Source organism: Notothenia rossii (assembly GCF_949606895.1).
Source record: "Notothenia rossii genome assembly, chromosome: 7".
Lineage (NCBI taxonomy): Eukaryota > Metazoa > Chordata > Actinopteri > Perciformes > Nototheniidae > Notothenia > Notothenia rossii.
Window position 1 is genome coordinate 30,065,184 of NC_136905.1, and position 22,013 is coordinate 30,087,196.

Here is a 22,013-nt window from a genome sequence, read left to right on the forward strand (position 1 = left end):
GCTAAGGCAACTACTTGTATTCGGTGACATGATCTTTAATGAAAACCAGGGCTATTTTTTGTTTTGTGGTCCATATCTCATTAAAATATATAATATTAGTAACTATTAAAGAAAAAATGGGGACAATTCAATGTAGTTTGACCATTGCAGACACACTGATAAAATAGGGCTTCTATTATTACCTTAAATAAACTCACTAATTAATTAAACCAGTTCAATACGCATTATTCTTATTCTTATCATTCTCTATGAGCGCAGTAATGGTAAGGTATCTAATTACTTATTTATTTAGTAGTCCATAACTTAGTAACAGAGATGGTCAAATTAAAGTGGTAGAGACATGGCAGAAATCCTACAATGAAGTGGGACAGTGAAGTGTTCTCCTGTGAGAGGGCGATCAAGAAAAGAGAGCGAGTGGCGCGTTGAGGGAGTTTACCATGGATGTTTAATTAATAGGAGTTTACGGAGCAGATGAAAAGACACAGAAAGAAAGAAGCACAATAACAAGTATATGTAGGTGTTTTTGTAAATAACCGACGGTGTCAAGAGGAAGTAAAGTCCCTGCCATGACAAAACTCAAAATCCATTTTCCAAAATCCGACACTAGAGGTGGTCTTAACGTATATAATACATGTGTAATCACACACTTGGCGATATAGAACATAAATAATAAAAACGTAGGCGTACCTGGTTTAACGAAAAGATTACTCAGTTTGATAGAATTCAAACCACCCAACTGACCATCATTTCTTGGGTGTGAACTGTGAACACCAAAGACCTTTACCTTAACTGTACCTGATCCTAGACAAAAACACTGCATCTCTTGCCAAAAAGCCAAGTATTGTCTTCACTTCCTCTGGTAACCAAAGTGAAAGAGAGCAAGAGCCTTGGCACCATTGACACTCCTTTCACCATCGCAACAATTGAGAGTTTCTGACCAACTGCTTCACCACCTTAAACCACATGACCCTGCAGCAAGTAGTAGTGCACCTGCATCTTGGAAGATAACTCATCCCTTCCATCCATTCTTCCCCACTTTTGCCATCTGGGAGAAGATACCAGTATACTTTTTGATCCTGTTCCACCAGACTGGGTAACAGCTTTCTACAACAGACTGTCAGGACGCTGAACTCTGTCCTATCTGACTCATAAAGGCCTGGACAGTAACTTGCCTATCACACAGCACCAGAATAAGACTCTCCCTACACAGACATGTCTACAACATAAACTCTTTAAACAATCCTTGTTGTTTTGTTTTTTAGTACTTACAAACCTTGGTTGGAAATAAACATAATTATGATCCATTACATTTCTTGTACATATTTTAGAATTAACAATAAGGTTAAGGAGCAACTTCCAGGTTAAAGACACCTGTGAATAAATGTGTAGGAAAATGATGAATACACTAGATTTAAAAAAGTATATACAGAAATATACACTACAGTGACATCTGGCGTCGTTTTTGTAAGAAATGTTCACTTCCGCATAAAAAAGCCTCGGCACGTGACCTCCCGCGTGTAACGTAACATGGGGGAAACAAGGGGGAAACAAGGGGGAGAGCGGCCGGTGTAACGTATTAATAAACATGGATCCCAATGCTAGTTTCGACACAGAAGAAGTTGAACATGAATATTCGAATGCATATGACGGACCAAAACCTTATAATTATGAGCCTGCTAGTCGTCCAAGAGACCAGGAGCAGCCAAGAATTAGAAGAAATAACGGCCATCGGAGAGAAATTTAGTTGTGGTGTGAGGAGAACCAGTGGAGAACTGGGCACCTATCTTGGTGAGTGACCGGCGTTAGCTACAGAATGTTAGCTAACGTCACATCACAACATTGTGAAGTTAGCTATCATATATCAGGCTATAACTAAAGTAGCATTGATAATATAGTAACGTTACTGGCAGGACTGTTGATACTGATCCATAACAGAAACGAATGCGCAAGTATCAGCCGTATCTCGCGTTACCTAATGCAACTAAATGGCTTGATGGAAAGCAGGTGTGTAGTCGGGGAGGGTGCACAGCTGATTGCAGCAGGTGAGTGGAGGTTGATCCGGGAGCCAGGAGTGACAGCCACCACGCACACAAACAACACAGACAGGGGGAAACAAACAAACACAAAGGAGACGGCTGGAGCAGTACAGCCACCACAGCGTTACCTAATGCAACTCCACACTACGTCTTACGGTGCCGTGTACCGAAGGGTAGAGAGAGAGAGCAGCGAAGGGGGGGAGAGAGAAGTAATACGGTTTCCTGATAAAGCTGTGGAGAGTATGTGTTGCAGGGAGGTGGATGCACAACGCACCCAGGAAGCTATGAAGCTAGCTCCGGTCCTTTTTACTGTGGACTCGATGTCCTGACAGCTGGTATTTGTGCAACCTGCACAAACACAATACTGCACCATGATTACAAATGGTGAAATACAATGTAAAACTACCGAAAAATACCAGCTCCTTAAAACACAACCGCTCAACTCAACGCAACTACTAACTATACCCGCGGTTAGAGAGCGGAGATGTGTCCCCCTGCGTGATGTAATATGACGCGTTTGACGTATGACCTTAAAAAAAGCCGTTTTTAAGAGCAGAGTTCAAAATTGCTCCTTTCTCTCTGAATTCCTGCCCTTATGTCTCGTAAAACATATCAAATCCTACATTCACTTTTTTAATTGTAATTTTCAAGCAAGTTTAAGCATAAATGTAGAAAAAAAAAACCCCTGCAAGATGCTCTTTAAGCAATAAGGTTAAGCAATGAGCACAAAGACAAAATTAAGTAAGTGTGGAAAATCCAGGCCTCCAATGCCAATATTACTGGAATGAGTGTGTTGTCATGTTACATCATTGACACCATTTCTTAACTTGTACGCAACTTAAAATACATTAAGCACAGGTGTCTAACCAACACCATTTTTTAATTAAACTTTGTGGAAGTAGTTTTGTTGCCTTTGAGCACTTGATAAAGCTCTTGATAAATAAAATGTATAATTATTAATTATTATTATTGTTATTATTATTAACCTTAACAAGTAGTTGTGTTGTATATTGTGATGTACAATGTTAACCAAGTTTTAAAACTGTGACCGTAATCCGAAAAAATTTAAGTTTTGCATCAACCTTTATTAAGAATGCAGTTTTGTGTTTCGGAATGCAATTTTTAGGACATGGTGTTGAAATGACATGTGTTCATCTTGACTGGACATAATGCACTAGATTATATGGCAGTTGAAAGTTTGGAAAATGCTCCCCTTTTTATAGAATATGGGCCATTATAGCAATTTGTGGTTTGTTGACAATAATGTTGTGGTCAGCTGAAGCTTGCACATGGGCCAGCAGGGTTATCAAATAATGAAACAGAGTAAAAAGGGGATTTGGATGATTGGAATGGATATTTGAAACGACTGAGGTCTTTACAAATGGGTCTGAATACAGATATATGGGCTTTTTGATATAACTGTATTTCTGCCTTACCGCAAATGTTACATTTTATGTCAAGATCATAACATGTGGTTGAACTGAAGGTTTTTTGTGTATTCTGCATAGACTTTATAAAATAAGTGGACACATTCACCCACACCCATTGGTTTGTGGACTAAACTTTTGAAGCATCAAATTGTAGAGTGAAGTCATACAGAATAGCATTTGAATCCTTGTAGTAGTCCAATGTAAACAGGGTTTTCAGTAATTGAGAAAGTATCATTCACAAGCTGATGTCTTCACACTGAGACATCATAAAGGTGTTTGTACAATATTAACCACGTTTTAAAACTGTGACCGTAATCCGGAAAAATAAAACATGTTTTACATCAACCAAAACTGTAGGTGCCATAACACTACTTAGCTCAAGTTCATTATTTGTATTATTATTATTCTTTTACCTTTGTTTGCTTGTTGAGCACTTCCGGTAATTGTCACATGGGTGTGGTGTGGTTATATAAGTCACCTGTTTGATGTCGAGTGCACATGACAGAGGGTGAGCTTGTGCTGTCATTTTTTCTGTTGACCGTTTTGTCCATAGTTACTATGTTATGATTTTGTTTATTAAATATCCCAAAAACTATCTTGCTTTACTATGGACTTTCTCTTCGAAAACGCGTCACAGCTTATAGCCAAGTTTAGCCTCTCGGCGACTCAAAGGTAACTGGGGATTGAGCCGCCACAAAAACCAAAGTTTTTTTCTTTTTAAAATCAGCTGCCAATTTTATATTGCATATGCAATTAAACATGTAAACATAACACGTATACAAAGCTGTTTCTAAACCAGGTAGAAAGAAAATATAAAGACAGATTGACATTTTGGAAAAGACATTTCTGCATAACAATGGTGAATTTCCCCATTCTCAACATTCAGGAATTTCAACACCACCCCAGAGGGGTGATGAGGCAACAGAGGCCTCAGTGAGTATAAATACCAGCACATTGTACACTTAACCATCAGAGAGGAGAAGAAGAGCTGACAACAGTCACCAGCAGATCTGAGGAAATCTAGTTATCTTAACGTAGCCAACCCTCCTAAGATGAAGACATTCTGGTTTGCAGTTGCAGTGGCCGTCGTGCTCACATGTATCTGTATTCAGGAGAGCTCTGCTGTCCCAGGTCCTGGAGTAAGAACGTGAAACTATTTCATTCACCTTTTTACGATGTTTTTTTATGTCAAACTGATAAAATGTGTTTCCTACTCTAAATCTTCACAATTCATCAACAGGTGCAGGAGCTGGAGGAGCTGGAGGAGCTGGAGGAGCCGATGAGCGTTGAAAGTCTGGTTTCTGACCAGGAGGAGCCATCAGAGGACTCATGGAAGGTATATCATGCTAACTGAATGAATTTGGCAAAATACATTAATAAAAAAAAAGAGTGTTGTCCCAAGAAAGTGTCCTATTGCTCTCCAATGAAGAATACAGAATAAACAGTGAGTAAAGATGCTGCAGATGGACTCACTGCTCATGTTTCTGTCTCTCACACAGATGCCGTCCAGCATCAGAGAGAAGCGTGGCATTAAATGTAGATTTCGCTGCCGCCGCGGTGTCTGCGGATTGTCCTGCAAAAAGAGGAGAGGATGATTCCTACTCCAACAACCACTAAATATTCATTTGATCAGAACTTTTCTCAAAGCAATTGTATTTATTGCTTACAAAATGTTGATGATGAATGGATTTGGTCGTGCTGTTCATTTAAAATGTATCTCATGTGATCATCCACATTTGTTCCCAAATGTCTGCATATACTTACTGTAAGTGTATGAACAATAAATGTTACCGTCATGAAAATACTTTTTTTGTTTACTGATTATTTGTTGACTACGATGCATTCATCCATGTACATTTTTTTAAATGCTAACTACATTTTGTATACATTATAAATAAAACGAGGTATAGTAAAACGACTAATTAAATCGAAAAACTAGCCATGTTAATTTAATCAAAAAAGCATATTTTTACATATAAGAAAAAATATTATATTTTATTATATAATATTATACTATATTATAAAATCTAACTTGTATAAATAAATCATATTTAGGAGGGAAACAAAAAAAATGAAAACTATAACATAATTACAGCTAGATCAAAGCTTATTAAAAGAAAATACGTTAATGACACTAGTGGGCATAATGTAAGTGGACTACAGTCAGCTTGTTGAAGCCTACTGGTGCTCACAAATATTAGTCATTAACGTATTGCAGCTCTACAGAACAACTATTCATGCACTATATTTTGCTTATCTGCAAAAATCGGGGCCAGCTCTGTAAACTCAAGAGTTGGTCGCTGATTTAATGACTGAGCAATGAAGTAGCACCATTGGCTGGTGAGTAGTGTTTGAGTTTTGTGCATTAGCCATTGCTTCTTAAAGTATTTTTGGGCGTGGTTATAGAGTGTGTTGTGCACCGCCAAAAGTGTTAGTCAGTCATGTTTCATGTTGTTATTTTTGTATTGTTTTTCACTTCTCGTTTTGTTTTGTCAGGTCTAATTTCAGGTTCCTTGACTCCCTTTCCTAATGTGTTCTCCCGCGCTCATCAGCGTTAGCCCCGCCCCTGATTGTTTTCACCTGTGTCTTGTTGTCGAGTGTTTAAATTCCCCAGTCTCCCAGTGTTCAGTGTCAGTTCCTCTTGTCCTGTCCTCATGCCAGAACTCTGCTCATCAACGGTTGCTCTTTTTGTTACATGCCTTATTCATGCTCCTGAAACTTATTGTAAGTGATTTTTTGTTGTGCTTTTGTGAAACCTATTTTTGTTTGCCTCGTTAAGAGTGCCGTTATCTTTTTTGAATATCCTTTTTGGCAAATAAAGTATATTACTTGTACTTTATCTCTGGCTCCCGGGTCGTGCATTTGAGTCCTTTTTTCCCTTGTGTATCCAAGTTCGTAACAGAGTGGTGCAGGAATAAGTCCTAAAACCCCCAAATGAGTCAGTATTTTAGCACTTCTGGTTCCCTCCTCTCAAAGACAACAGTTTTTTCAATGTGTTTTTGGTTAGACGCCTCCCATAAAATACGTGTTCAACACAAAGTTAAGAGATGTTCACGTTCATTTTGCTTTAAAACATACAATTATTACAATTAACACACCACTGTTAAATGTATATGTCTGCTTCTATGTGTCTTAAAAACGCTGATTGCTAACAAGTGACTAAATGAGACTACTTAACGTCAAAAGGCCAACCAAGATGGTGACATGCAACCATGCGACCTTGATGTTTGTAGCCTAACATTAGGTATTTACTTCTGGCGATTGCATTTACACTTCAACTATTATAAAGGTAGTGTAAATTTTGGGAGGTTATATTGCTGAACAATGCGAGTAAGTATCATAAACATGTGTTTGTCACAGATCTTGTTTTTAGCAAGAAAAACATCCCAAATTAGCCAAGCACTCAACAAGGGTTAGGGTAAATTAATCAGTGAAGAAGGGAAATGTAGTTATTGCACAACATAATACATTTGTTAGGACTGAGGTTATAGTGATAGAGCCCAAAAATAATCATTAAATGCCAATATGTTTCATCTTTTTCTTTATATCTATTTATAATTCACAACCTGATGTTTTTACACTGACAGTTCATTGTGTTTTTAGTGTTTAAATTGATGACCGATGTAAAATTAAATGTATTTGTGATATTGTCTTATTTAGTTATCTTTACAATCATAGGTACAATGTTTAGTTAAAGCCACAAGCAGACACTAGCTTCTAAATGTCAAGCATTGTTTACTGACATAATAGTTTCAGTACAGATTAAGTCTAATTCTGTATGACAGAAAACCAGAACAAAAATAAAACAATAATGTATCTGATATTGAGGAGCAAACACTGGGGCATGCATTTAAAAAGATGGTGATTTTTTCTATTCTCAATGTTTGGAAATTCCCACCTCCATTCCAAGTACAGAGATACAGGTATATGCAGCTATGCTGTCAGTGATGAGGCAACAAAGGCCTCAGTGAGTATAAATACCAGCACAATTTACTCTAAACCATCAGACAGGAGAAGAACTATAAAGAGCTGACAACGGTCACCAACACATCTGAAGAAATCGAGTTGAGTCAAAGCAGTCATACGATCCTAACATGAAGAGATTCTGTGTTGCAGTTGCAGTGGCCGTCGTGCTCACATTTATCTGTATTCAGGAGAGCTCTGCTGTCCCAGGACCTGAAGTAAGAACATGACTATTTTCGTTTTACTTATTAGCCATCAATGTTTCGTCAAAATGATAAATGTGGCTCCTACTGTATATCTTAATCAACAGGTGCAGGAGCTGGAGGAGCCAATGAGCAATGAAAGCCCAGTTACTGAACATGAAGAGACATCAGAGGACTCATGGAAGGTATTTTAAGCTCATTTAATAATCTTGGCTAGAAACATTGAGCTTATTAAAAAACTATTAAAAGTGTGTTGTCCCAACAAAGTGCCTTGATGCTATCCAATGTAGAATAGAGAATAATGAGAAAGAAGTTGCTGCAGAACCTCATGTTTATTTTCTCTCACACAGATGCCGTACAACATCAGAGAGAAGCGCAACAGTAAATGTAGAGTTTGCTGCAACTGCTGCTCCTTCCACAATGCCTGCGGATTGTGCTGCACATTTTGATTCCCGCACAAACAGCAACAACAAAATAGTCATTTGATCTAATTTTTCCTTAAATCAATTGTATTAACTGGATGTAAAATGTTGATGATGACTGGGTTTTGTCATGCTGTAGTTTATAGATGCTTGTGATCATCCATATAGTTTGTCAAATGTCTGCATAAACTAAAGTGTGTGGATAATAAATATTTACAACGCTACAAAAATGTTTGGTATCGTTTTTTAAATACTTGCTTTTAATGACACTTGTGGCTGTTCAGTGAACTTGTGCCCACAAATAAGGGTCAATAATATATTGCAGCTCCAAAGCACACATATACAAACACTATCATTGGTTTAAGGGCAACAAAGCAGGGCCAGCTCTAGGAACCCAATAGTCTGGCCTTGATTTAATGACTGAGTTGAAATAACACCAGGTGGATACTCAGATCTTGTACTTGAGTAAAAGTAAAAGTACCAAAGTGTAGGAATACTCTGTTACAAATAAAAGTCCTTCATTCAAAAGGTTACTCAAATGAAATTACAAAAGTATTAGCATCAAAATATACTTAAAAGTACCAAACTACTTTATTATGTAAATTGGTCAATCTCAGAATAATATGTTTAGATTATATTGATGCACTAAAGTGTTATCAAAGCTGGTAAAGGTGCAGCTAGTTTTAATAATAATAATAATAATAATACATTACATTTATATAGCGTTTGCCCTGGTGATTTCCTCGTGTGAATGACTTTGTATACTGCAGGGGAGCTTATGGATTTACTCCAGGTGTAACTAAAGTCTGATTTAAGACTTGATTATATTTCACATCACTAATCCAAAAGTAACTCAATATATTAAATCAATATATTGTAGTAGAAGTACAAGATTTACCTCTGAATTGTAGTGCAGTAGAAGTACAAAGTATAGCATAAAATGGATATACTCAAGTAAAGTACTATAAGTAGCTCAAGATTGTACTGAAGCACAGTACCTAAGTAATTTATTCAGTTGCTTCACACCTCTGAGTAACACCATTGGTCTGCTGAATGTTGGAGATCTACAGATCAGCAAAAGTAAAAAGCCACTGAATGCTATAACTGAACTGCATGACTTGTCAACACCGCTAAACTAAAGGTGGCTAATGTTTGGCGGGATGACGTTAAGTTGTCTAATTTAGTCACTTGTTAGCCACCGCCATCTTTATGACACTTAGAAACTTCGGACATTCACCAGTGGGGTATTAACCAACCCTTAGATGCATAAGTGGGTCTTTTTTGACCCGGTGAGGTAGTTTTCTTAGAGTATCTTTGTAATTACATTTTTTAATCATTTCATATTCCAGCTATTCCTCAAAAAACATGGTTTGGAGATCATGTCATTCAAATGTTTTATTTACATTTTATACAGTTTAAGAAATTGTAGTTTTCGTATTACTACCCCAAGCTTCCATAAGTGGGTCTTTTTTGACCCGGTGAGGTGGTTTTCTTGAAGTGTCTTTGTAATTACATTTTTTTTATAATTTCATATTCCAGCTATTCCTCAAAAAACATGCTTTGGATATCATGCCATTCACATTTTAAATTTAAATTTTATACATTTTAAGAAATTGTAGTTTTTGTATTTCTACCCCAAGCTTCCATAAGTGGGTCAAAAATGACCCACATGTCTTGTCTATGGAATTTCGTTTTTTTTTCAAAATGTAAAACAAATATTTTTTAATATATTAAATATTTCTAGTGTGAACCAAAATATAATACTAAATATTATACAAGTGATTTTTCTTAGCCAAAATGACAAAAATGGCATAAAAACACATATTATTCTAATACGGGTCCTTTTTGACCCACTTATGGAAGAGTGTGGGGTCCAGTCACTCGTACATCTAAGGGTTAAGTATTTTATGTTGTAGAAATAAACGTGAATATCTTTTAAGCTTGTGTTACCATAGACCTTATTTCAAGCATCTACCCTAAAACCTAAAACATAGACTTCGATACAAGGGAGACCTGAAATTCTAAATGCTAACGCATTTCTGTTGTGAAACTTTTTATTTTACACCTGACTATTTAATAAAGATTTTATTAGCAAAATGATCAAACACTTTTGAAAGTTCAATAAATACAACAACATTACATGTAAGGTAATAATCTAGGGCCCTATTTAGATTTTTCATGATCAGGATATGATGTGCCATAAATGTAATTCCTAAAAGGAAAAAAACAACAACAATAAAGCAGTTTATTTAATTACATTAGAGTGTCTCCCCTTACTCAGTATTGAGCATCTTTGGCAGAAAGCCCTTTATCTCTAGATAGGCTTTTAACTGCATTGCATTTCACTGCCGTTTCTATTCATTTTTAGAACAATTGCTAAAAGTTGTTGTTTGAGTGCACTTTATCATATTTCTTTGCACATTGGACTACTGTATAGGGCCAATACTGATGTTTTAACTTCAAAAATGGCATCCCAGATCTTCTATGATCAGGACAGAGGAGGAGTGGGTTGAAAGTGTGTTTTTTGTTTGTTTTTATCCCTTTCTCATTCCAGCATTTATTTTATTAGACTGTCCAAATCAGAAGACAATGTTTCCATCACAGCTATGATTTAGGCTTTCTGCCAAATAAAAAGGCATGCAATAAAAGCACACAATGATTAAAAGAATGATTTGGGGCTTTGAAATAACCAGTCAGCTCTGGAAACAAGATTTCACATGTTCATACTGATAGCACCTGCTATGCTGCAGTTCAAATAGGAGTTTACATGTTAAAAAACAAAAAACAAACAGGTGATTAACAAAACATTTAAATATAACCAAATGAATATAACATTACAAATATTGAGTGGGTAGATTACAACACATGGAGCCATCCACGGTGCTGTTTGTTTATGCTCACATGGTTTGATGACAAATAAATGCCATGCATGGCAACTTTCAAAATATAAAACAAAATGGACCTCTGAAAAATGCTTATAGCTGGAAAATAAGAAGTCAGTGTTTATCATCGCAGGACATGAAGTTCTTATTCAAATAGTGTCATGGTAACACTCGTACTTCAGCAGGAAAAATATCCCAAATTAGCCAATCACACAGGTCAACAGGTTTTGAGTAAATAGGTGAGTAACGTAGGGAATTGTAGTTATTGCACAACGTACTGTATTTGTTAAGATGGAGGACATATTGATGAAAGTAATGTTCCACATTTATTTATCAAATACCTAAATGTTTTTAATTTTTATAACATTCGCAAACTTATGTTTGAGATAAGAAAAGATAAGATAAACCTTTATTGATCTCTTTAGGAAAATGTTGGGATCTAATTAGCAACTGCAACAAGGGTGAAACACAGGACATACACACAAATATAATAATAATAATAATACAAATAATAATAATAATAATGATAATAATAATAATAATAATAATAACGATAATTATAATATCAATAATGAAAGTAAAGAAGTGCAAGAAATAAAAATACCTAAAGAAATATGTACAAAATGTACAGTATACATTAGAATTAAATGTTTTTACACTTGATTAGTTGTATTGTTTGAATGCTGACCAATATAAAATATGACTACACTATTCCATTATGCTTTTCTCAATAGTTCGCCTTATTTTAATATCTTTACATTTATGTTACACTGTTTAACTGAAGCCAAGCAAACACAAGCTTTAACATTTCAAACAACATTTAACATGTCCTTATATTTTGCGCATAGATGTACAGAGGAAGATTATAGTCGTTTTTGTGATATTGTTGAACAGACACTTACATTTCAAATTCTCATAGTACTGGAATTTCCTACCTCCATTCCCAGCAAGGAGAGAGATGCAAGCCCATCCTGGCAGCTTCATGCTGTCAGTGATGAGGCAACAGAGGCCTCAGTGAGTATAAATGACAGCACATTCTACTCTCAACCATCACACAGGAGAAGAACTACAAAGAGCTGACAACGGTCACCAACAGATCTGAAGAAATCTATTCGACCTAAATCAATCCTCCTAAGATGAAGACATTCTGGGTTGCAGTCGCAGTGGCCGTCGTGCTCACTTGTATCTGTATGGAGGAGAGCTCTGCTGTCCCAGTAATTGAAGTAAGATCTTGACTATTCCTATTCACTTATTAGTTTGTGTCAAAATGCTAAAATGTGGCTCCTACTGTAAATGTTCATCAACAGGTGCCGGATGAGGAAGAGCCAATGAGCTATGACTATCCACTTACTGAACATGAGGAGCCCTCAGACGACTCATGGATGGTATGTTAAGCTAACTGAATCAATTGAAATATAAAGCTAATTTGTGTGTTGTCCCAATAAAGTGCCCTGATGCTCTCCAATGAAGAATAAAGAATAAACGGTGAATAAAGATGCTGCAGATGAACTCATTGCTCATGTTGTATCTCTCACACAGATGCCGTACAGCCCCAGAGCAAGGCGTCCCCGCCGCAAGTGTAAATTTTGCTGCAACTGCTGCAGCGACATCTGTCAAACGTGCTGCACAAGGAGATTCTGAGGATTCCTGCACCAACAACAACTGTTGCAAAATTCTGAAGATTCCTAGATTTCATCATGTGCTAGACAACTGATAGTGCAGTTTGTTATACAATAAACTTAAATATGACTATATGAAATTGTGTGAAAGTGTTTTAATTAAAATTATAAGTAATGTCTCACACACCTGTCAATTGCTATGACAAGTCAAAAATGTCCACATGCCTATGGAGATTTGATGGCCACCACACAACTCATTTGAATGTTGGCAATCCTTCTGGACACCATTTAGTTTTTTCTTTTTATAGCTGTACTAGCTATTTCTTCTTCTCATGGAGATGTCAGCTCATTTCATACATCACACTTACAGCTTAGTAATGCCAGCAGTATATTAGCTTTGGGTTGTGATACACACATTTAGTAAACTTGTGTACGTTCACATTGAGTTTACCTTAACTCAGTGTAGTCTCGTTTTTTTTTCTTTTTCTGAGTTACCAGAGCAGGTGGAGCTGCTGCTGGTTGCTTCTGCTGGAGAGACGTATTGGCAAAGAGAAGCAAAATATGCACCCTCTAAAGCAGAAATTTAAATACAGTGGCCAATCGGAATGTACCAAGTGCTACATTAAGGGGGGGATGGTATTTTGTTGTTTTGGAGATTTTATTTCTAACCCTCCGTATATAGGTTTGTTGCTGATTTTGTTTTTGTAAATTGTTAACATATCAAATGATGGACACTGATGGACTATATTTTCATTTCATTTCAAACTTTAATTTATCCAGGTGTATCCCTTGAGATCATTGATCTCTTTTTAAAGGGAGACCTGCAGCAGTAGTTCCACATGAAACATAAACACATAAAACAACAGAACAACAAAAAGGACATCATACAGCATCATTACAGGGATTACAATTTACAATAACTATCCACATGAACAGGTACCAACAGCATCCGATTGAGTAGCATCCAATTGAGCTTTAAAAACATTTGGTGGCACCAGATTCCTCAGTTTCCATTTCAATTGCAGACTATTCCAAGACAGAGGAGCTGCTTATCTAAAAGCTTTCTTCCCTAAGACAGTCTTAGCAGTTGGCACATTCAATAAAACCACAGCACGCGATCTCAGGCAGTAGCCACTTACAATTCACCGTGAGATCAGGGAGCAGATGTAGGATGGAAGTTTTCCTAACATGGCTTTGTATATAAAAATGTACCAGTGACTGAGCCTCTGTACAGTTAGTGAAGGCAAACCTGCCCTTGGATACAGGGTACAGTGATGGGTTAATACTTGACATGTCCCGTTTTGTTCTATTTTAGTTTTGTGTTACCCCTTTCTTTCAGCTTCAGTTCCATTTGTTTAGTTTAGCTTAAGTTAGCATTTTATGAAATATGCTAAAATATATTTTATCTAAAGTTGGCAGCTGTGATTCAAATGAGAGCTGTAGATGTATTACAATGACTTAAATTGGAAATAAAATGAATATGCAAAACGAAAAAAGAAGGGATACTGCAAACTGAGATGATGTGGGACATTTTTAATTTTGCAAGACTGCTATGATGCTTGTATTCAATGTTATATTCACAATATGTTGCGGCTTTGTTCAAAGTAGAACTATTAATACATTATGAAATGTACAACAACACTGTTGAATGCTCTGCCAGAGGAAATGTTTGCACATTGTAGTGGGCTGTGTAAATAGGACTAAACTGACAATTCCTAACATGATTATTCAAATGTTACACTTAGATATTTACAATGAGGTTTTATTAAATAAAACGGATGTAGGACATTTAAAATAGACTTAAAGACAGGATGTCAAGTTAAAAAATGTAAAACTTAATATTACTTAAAACATTGGAAAATATAAACTTTTAATCTGATAAACATATGTATAATACAAAAAACATAATTTTCCTAAAAAACATTTCTAAACAAGATTTAAAAGTGAAATGACTAAAGTGACAATTATTCTGTCAACATGACTATCTATCGTGTTACATTGAGGCCTTTCTCTTAAAAAAAATGTGTTCATAAATAAAAAGAATGAAACGTTTAAAGTATAACTTTCTGAGGGTGATGCTTCAAAGAGATATTTTAAAACACAACAAAAAAAGGTGATTTGCAAGTAAATGTGGAGCCTTCCTGGTAGGCCTACTGTTTGTTGAAATAACGAGTTTATTTGAATCAGGTCAGAAGCTTTATCAGTAAACATGACATTGCAGAAAGAAGGGAATTTTTGTTATTGCAAAATATATTTGAAAAGACTGAAGTTACCGAAAACGTAAAGATTAACTGCACATTGCTAACTTTATTGACTTATTTAGGTTTTCAATATGATTGTTTTACAACCAGGCAATTAAACAAAAATAATAGATGTTTTTGCTGATAACTGGATATCACTTTAGTTATGTTCATGCCAACATGTCTTCTGATGTTTTATATATGACATTGGTGTATGCTTTATAGGTAACAAATGCCAAGACATCGAGATCAATTTTGCACTACTAAACATAATGCAGCAATTTAATAAGAAATCAAAAGCATTTTGTAAATTGTTATTTTTTAAATATAACAGGTAACGTTTTTTATTCATTAATATGAATGCTATCCCAATCTGTGTTTGAGTGTGCTGCAAATTTTGATTGGAAATTATGCAAGATTCTGAATGTACTTAACAAACAATACAGCAGAGTTAAGAGAATAAATATGAATCTTACTACAACAGTGTGGAAAGTGTTTTGATTCCAAAAAGAAATAAACGTTTTCATGTGTGAAATGACTACATTGATAATACTTCTGTTAATATGACACAATATCATATTATTATTATTATTATACAATAATATTCACAATAATGGATTTAGATATCTAAAGCTGGGATAGTGTAGGATTTAGCTTTTTAAAGAAATGGAGGATATGGTAAAGTTAAGATTTTATAAAACGCCCTGAATTAGACATGAAAGCCCAACGACATATAATGAAAATAAAGTATGTCCTGTTAAGGAAAATATAAGGAAGAGATGTAAAGATGCTTGTAAAGTGCGTCTGCGATGTAATAGGGAGAGTGTTCCACAATAAGTGCTGTGTAGTAAAGTGATAAAAGCTTAATTTAAGATGAGTCAAAATAATTAAGTGCTATATTCTGTTAAAATGACTATTCAGATGTTACACTTAACATAGGTTTAGATATTTACATTGAGGTGTAATGCAAAACTGGGGTACTGTAGTGTAAGAGAGTTTTAAATTGTATTGATGTCAGTAATAGAAGAAAAAAAAAGTGTTCATATTTTTATATAATGAAACAGCTAAAATATTACTTGCTGAAGCTTCATTTTCATCTGAGAAAAAGGTTTAATAAAATGTATTAAAAAAGCTGTTTATTCCAGTTGATGTGGAGCCATTCCTGGTGCCATTTGTTGATGCTGACAAGTTTTTTCAAAAATCCAGCTCTCGGTTCACAAGCATTGTCAGTAAATAGGAGAAAATGAGAGAAGTCCAGGGACTATGGATTTTTTTAGATACATTTGGTAAGACTGAAGTTACCAAATAATAAATGTCCGCTGACTTTATCCCCTGCACATCACGTTGTTTTAACATTATTGCTTTTTGGACCGAAAAAAAAGGGTGAATGACCATTGCTGGGAAATGTTTATTCCCAGCATCCCATTCCCTGCTGTCCTGTAAATGTTGTCAATGATGAGGCAACAGACTGACAGATAACAATGAGTACAAATACAACGTTTCATACTCAACTATCAGACAGGAGAAGAAGAGACATAGTAAGAGTCAAAGGGTTCAACAACAAATCTCCTAACATGAAAACATTCTGTGTTGCAGCTGCAGTGGCCGTCGTGCTCACATTTATCTGTATTCAGGAGAGCTCTGCTGTCCCAGGACCTGAAGTAAGAACATGACTATTTTCGTTTTACTTATTAGCCATCAATGTTTCGTCAAAATGATAAATGTGGCTCCTACTGTATATCTTAATCAACAGGTGCAGAAGCTGGAGGAGCCAATGAGCAATGAAAGCCCAGTTACTGAACATGAAGAGACATCAGAGGACTCATGGAAGGTATTTTAAGCTCATTTAATAATCTTGGCTAGAAACATTGAGCTTATTAAAAAACTATTAAAAGTGTGTTGTCCCAACAAAGTGCCTTGATGCTCTCCAATGTAGAATAGAGAATAATGAGAAAGAAGTTGCTGCAGAACCTCATGTTTATTTTCTCTCACACAGATGCCGTACAACATCAGAGAGAAGCGCAACAGTAAATGTAGAGTTTGCTGCAACTGCTGCTCCTTCCACAATGCCTGCGGATTGTGCTGCACATTTTGATTCCCGCACCAACAGCAACAACAAAATAGTCATTTGATCTAATTTTTCCTAAATTAATTGTATTAACTGGATGTAAAATGTTGATGATGACTGGGTTTTGTCATGCTGTAGTTTATAGATGCTTGTGATCATCCATATAGTTTGTCAAATGTCTGCATAAACTAAAGTGTGTTGATAATAAATATTTACAACGCTACAAAAATGTTTGGTATCGTTTTTAAATACTTGCTTTTAATGACACTTGTGGCTGTTCAGTGAACTTGTGCCCACAAATAAGGGTCACTAATATATTGCAGCTCCAAAGCACACATATACAAACACTATCATTGGTTTAAGGGCAACAAAGCAGGGCCAGCTCTAGGAACCCAATAGTCTGGCCTTGATTTAATGACTGAGTTGAAATAACACCAGGTGGATACTCAGATCTTGTACTTGAGTAAAAGTAAAAGTATCAAAGTGTAGGAATACTCTGTTACAAATAAAAGTCCTTCATTCAAAAGGTTACTCAAATGAAAGTACAAAAGTATTAGCATCAAAATATACTTAAAGTACCAAACTACTTTATTATGTAAATTGGTCAATCTCAGAATAATATGTTTAGATTATATTGATGCACTAAAGTGTTATCAAAGCTGGTAAAGGTGCAGCTAGTTTTAATAATAATAATAATAATACATTACATTTATATAGCGCTTGTCCTGGTGATTTCCTGGTGTGAATGACTTTGTATACTGCAGGGGAGCTTATGGATTTACTCCAGGTGTAACTAAAGTCTGATTTAAGACTTGATTATATTTCACATCGCTAATCCAAAAGTAACTCAATATATTAAATCAATATATTGTAGTAGAAGTACAAGATTTACCTCTGAATTGTAGTGCAGTAGAAGTACAAAGTATAGCATAAAATGGATATACTCAAGTAAAGTACTATAAGTAGCTCAAGATTGTACTGAAGCACAGTACCTAAGTAATTTATTCAGTTGCTTCACACCTCTGAGTAACACCATTGGTCTGCTGAATGTTGGAGATCTACAGATCAGCAAAAGTAAAAAGCCACTGAATGCTATAACTGAACTGCATGACTTGTCAACACCGCTAAACTAAAGGTGGCTAATGTTTGGCGGGATGACGTTAAGTTGTCTAATTTAGTCACTTGTTAGCCACCGCCATCTTTATGACACTTAGAAACTTCGGACATTCACCAGTGGGGTATTAACCAACCCTTAGATGCATAAGTGGGTCTTTTTTGACCCGGTGAGGTGGTTTTCTTAGAGTATCTTTGTAATTACATTTTTTAATCATTTCATATTCCAGTTATTCCTCTAAAAACATGGTTTGGAGATCATGTCATTCAAATGTTTTATTTACATTTTAAGAAATTGTAGTTTTCGTATTACTACCCCAAGCTTCCATAAGTGAAATTCTAAATGCTAACCCATTTCTGTTGTGAAACTTTTTATTTTACACCTGAATATTTAATAAAGATTTCATTAGCAAAATGATCAAACACTTTTGAAAGTTCAATAAATACAACAACATTACATGTAAGGTAATAATCTAGGGCCCTATTTAGATTTTTCATGATCAGGATATGATGTGCCATAAATGTTATTCCTAAAAGGAAAAAAACAACAACAATAAAGCAGTTTATTTAATTACATTAGAGTGTCTCCCCTTACTCAGTATCGAGCATCTTTGGCAGAAAGCCCTTTATCTCTAGATAGGCTTTTAACTGCATTGCATTTCACTGCCGTTTCTATTCATTTTTAGAACAATTGCTAAAAGTTGTTGTTTGAGTGCACTTTATCATATTTCTTTGCACATTGGACTACTGTATAGGGCCAATACTGATGTTTTATCTTCACAAATGGCATCCCAGATCTTCTATGATCAGGACAGAGGAGGAGTGGGTTGAAAGTGTGTTTTTTTTTGTTTTTATCCCTTTCTCATTCCAGCATTTATTTTATTAGACTGTCCAAATCAGAAGACAATGTTTCCATCACAGCTATGATTTAGGCTTTCTGCCAAATAAAAAGGCATGCAATAAAAGCACACAATGATTAAAAGAATGATTTGGGGCTTTGAAATAACCAGTCAGCTCTGGAAACAAGATTTCACATGTTCATACTGATAGCACCTGCTATGCTGCAGTTCAAATAGGAGTTTACATGTTAAAAAACAAAAAACAAACAGGTGATTAACAAAACATTTAAATATAACCAAATTAATATAACATTACAAATATTGAGTGGGTAGATTACAACACATGGAGCCATCCACGGTGCTGTTTGTTTATGCTCACATGGTTTGATGACAAATAAATGCCATGTATGGCAACTTTCAAAATATAAAACAAAATGGACCTCTGAAAAATGCTTATAGCTGGAAAATAAGAAGTCAGGGTTTATCATCGCAGGACATGAAGTTCTTATTCAAATAGTGTCATGGTTACACTCGTACTTTAGCAAGAAAAATATCCCAAATTAGCCAATCACACAGGTCAACAGGTTTTGAGTAAATAGGTGAGTAACGTAGGGAATTGTAGTTATTGCACAACGTACTGTATTTGTTAAGATGGAGGACATATTGATGAAAGTAATGTTCCACAGTTATTTATCAAATACCTAAATGTTTTTAATTGTTATAACATTCGCAAACTTATGTTTGAGATAAGAAAAGATAAGATAAACCTTTATTGATCTCTTTGGGAAAATGTTGGGATCTAAGTAGCAACTGCAACAAGGGTTAAACACAGGACATACACACAAATATAATAATAATAATAATAATAATAATAATAATAAAAATAATAATAATAATAATAATGATAATGATAATAATAATACAAATAATAATAATAATGATAATGATAATAATAATAATAATAATAATAATAATGACAATAATAATAATAATAATAATAACGATAATTATAATATCAATAATGAAAGTAAAGAAGTGCAAGAAATAAAAATACCTAAAGAAATATGTACAAAATGTACAGTATACATTAGAATTAAATGTTTTTACACTTGATTAGTTGTATTGTTTGAATGCTGACCAATATAAAATATGACTACACTATTTCATTATGCTTTTCTCAATAGTTCGCCTTATTTTAATATCTTTACATTTATGTTACACTGTTTAACTGAAGCCAAGCAAACACAAGCTTTTACATTTCAAACAACATTTAACATGTCCTTATATTTTGCGCATAGATGTACAGAGGAAGATTATAGTCGTTTTTATGATATTGTTGAACAGACACTTACATTTCAAATTCTCATAGTACTGGAATTTCCCACCTCCATTCCCAGCAAGGAGAGAGATGCAAGCCCATCCTGGCAGCTTCATGCTGTCAGTGATGAGGCAACAGAGGCCTCAGTGAGTATAAATGACAGCACATTCTACTCTCAACCATCACACAGGAGAAGAACTACAAAGAGCTGACAACGGTCACCAACAGATCTGAAGAAATCTAGTCGACCTAAATCAATCCTCCTAAGATGAAGACATTCTGGGTTGCAGTCGCAGTGGCCGTCGTGCTCACATTTATCTGTATTCAGGAGAGCTCTGCTGTCCCAGGACCTGAAGTAAGAACATGACTATTTTCGTTTTACTTATTAGCCATCAATGTTTCGTCAAAATGATAAATGTGGCTCCTACTGTATATCTTAATCAACAGGTGCAGAAGCTGGAGGAGCCAATGAGCAATGAAAGCCCAGTTACTGAACATGAAGAGACATCAGAGGACTCATGGAAGGTATTTTAAGCTCATTTAATAATCTTGGCTAGAAACATTGAGCTTATTAAAAAACTATTAAAAGTGTGTTGTCCCAACAAAGTGCCTTGATGCTCTCCAATGTAGAATAGAGAATAATGAGAAAGAAGTTGCTGCAGAACCTCATGTTTATTTTTCTCTCACACAGATGCCGTACAACATCAGAGAGAAGCGCAACAGTAAATGTAGAGTTTGCTGCAACTGCTGCTCCTTCCACAATGCCTGCGGATTGTGCTGCACATTTTGATTCCCGCACCAACAGCAACAACAAAATAGTTATTTGATCTAATTTTTCCTAAATCAATTGTATTAACTGGATGTAAAATGTTGATGATGACTGGGTTTTGTCATGCTGTAGTTTATAGATGCTTGTGATCATCCATATAGTTTGTCAAATGTCTGCATAAACTAAAGTGTGTTGATAATAAATATTTACAACGCTACAAAAATGTTTGGTATCGTTTTTAAATACTTGCTTTTAATGACACTTGTGGCTGTTCAGTGAACTTGTGCCCACAAATAAGGGTCAATAATATATTGCAGCTCCAAAGCACACATATACAAACACTATCATTGGTTTAAGGGCAACAAAGCAGGGCCAGCTCTAGGAACCCAATAGTCTGGCCTTGATTTAATGACTGAGTTGAAATAACACCAGGTGGATACTCAGATCTTGTACTTGAGTAAAAGTAAAAGTATCAAAGTGTAGGAATACTCTGTTACAAATAAAAGTCCTTCATTCAAAAGGTTACTCAAATGAAAGTACAAAAGTATTAGCATCAAAATATACTTAAAGTACCAAACTACTTTATTATGTAAATTGGTCAATCTCAGAATAATGAAGCTCAGCGCAAGTTCAGGCAGGAAGACCTATCACTTCGTATACACAAGTTATTGAGCCGTTTCCGCTCTACATCCTGAACTCCTCCCTTCGATGCAATGCACTTCCGTTTTGGCGGACTGGGTTTGTTTTGCTAGCTAGCTCCGTTGTGCCGACAAAGCACTAATATCGCAGAGACAAAGAGGATATAACAATTACAACATGAAGAAAAGTGGTTCGGGAACTACGTGTGCGGTAGTTGGCTGCAATCACTCGAGAAAGCACCTGAACGAGTGGTTAGATAGAGAGTGCTACGACCACAAACCAGCACCCAGCACCCAGCCATGTTGTTCATTAAATACAGATAAACACAACAAATACTGCATGCATTGTATTTTTTAATATTATATATGAATATTTTCATAGTGATGTAATTGTGTGGGCTGCTTTTATATTTTTATTTGTAATACCTGTTAGGATTAAACATGTGATCTTTCTTGTTGAAGCCATTTCTTTA

General features: G+C 35.4%; 3 protein-coding genes and 2 long non-coding RNA genes across 5 annotated transcripts; all 5 read left to right on the forward strand.

Annotated features, from left to right (window-relative positions):
- The first annotated feature begins 4,423 nt into the window (after window positions 1–4,423).
- Window positions 4,424–5,270, forward strand: LOC307045599 (hepcidin-like). The gene is made up of 3 exons (XM_079691375.1): window positions 4,424–4,605; window positions 4,707–4,802; window positions 4,966–5,270. The coding sequence occupies exons 1-3, from the start codon at window positions 4,519–4,521 to the stop codon at window positions 5,059–5,061; spliced, it is 279 nt and encodes a 92-aa protein (XP_079547501.1). The 5' UTR covers window positions 4,424–4,518; the 3' UTR covers window positions 5,062–5,270.
- A 551-nt stretch (window positions 5,271–5,821) lies between these two features.
- LOC307045600 lies at window positions 5,822–7,814 on the forward strand. Its single transcript, XR_013809955.1, has 3 exons — window positions 5,822–6,190; window positions 7,583–7,647; window positions 7,740–7,814. It is a non-coding gene; the product is annotated as an uncharacterized lncRNA (long non-coding RNA).
- Window positions 7,815–11,976: 4,162 nt separating this feature from the next.
- LOC307013033 (hepcidin-like) lies at window positions 11,977–12,695 on the forward strand. The gene is made up of 3 exons (XM_079640269.1): window positions 11,977–12,159; window positions 12,244–12,321; window positions 12,476–12,695. Exons 1-3 carry the CDS (start codon window positions 12,073–12,075, stop codon window positions 12,575–12,577), a joined length of 267 nt encoding a protein of 88 aa, XP_079496395.1. The 5' UTR covers window positions 11,977–12,072; the 3' UTR covers window positions 12,578–12,695.
- Window positions 12,696–16,301: 3,606 nt separating this feature from the next.
- LOC307013345 lies at window positions 16,302–17,084 on the forward strand. The gene is made up of 3 exons (XR_013800947.1): window positions 16,302–16,456; window positions 16,549–16,626; window positions 16,792–17,084. It is a non-coding gene; the product is annotated as an uncharacterized lncRNA (long non-coding RNA).
- Window positions 17,085–20,297: 3,213 nt separating this feature from the next.
- On the forward strand, window positions 20,298–21,115 carry LOC307013389 (hepcidin-like). Its single transcript, XM_079640780.1, has 3 exons — window positions 20,298–20,488; window positions 20,581–20,658; window positions 20,825–21,115. Exons 1-3 carry the CDS (start codon window positions 20,402–20,404, stop codon window positions 20,921–20,923), a joined length of 264 nt encoding a protein of 87 aa, XP_079496906.1. The 5' UTR covers window positions 20,298–20,401; the 3' UTR covers window positions 20,924–21,115.
- The last annotated feature ends 898 nt before the right edge of the window (window positions 21,116–22,013 follow it).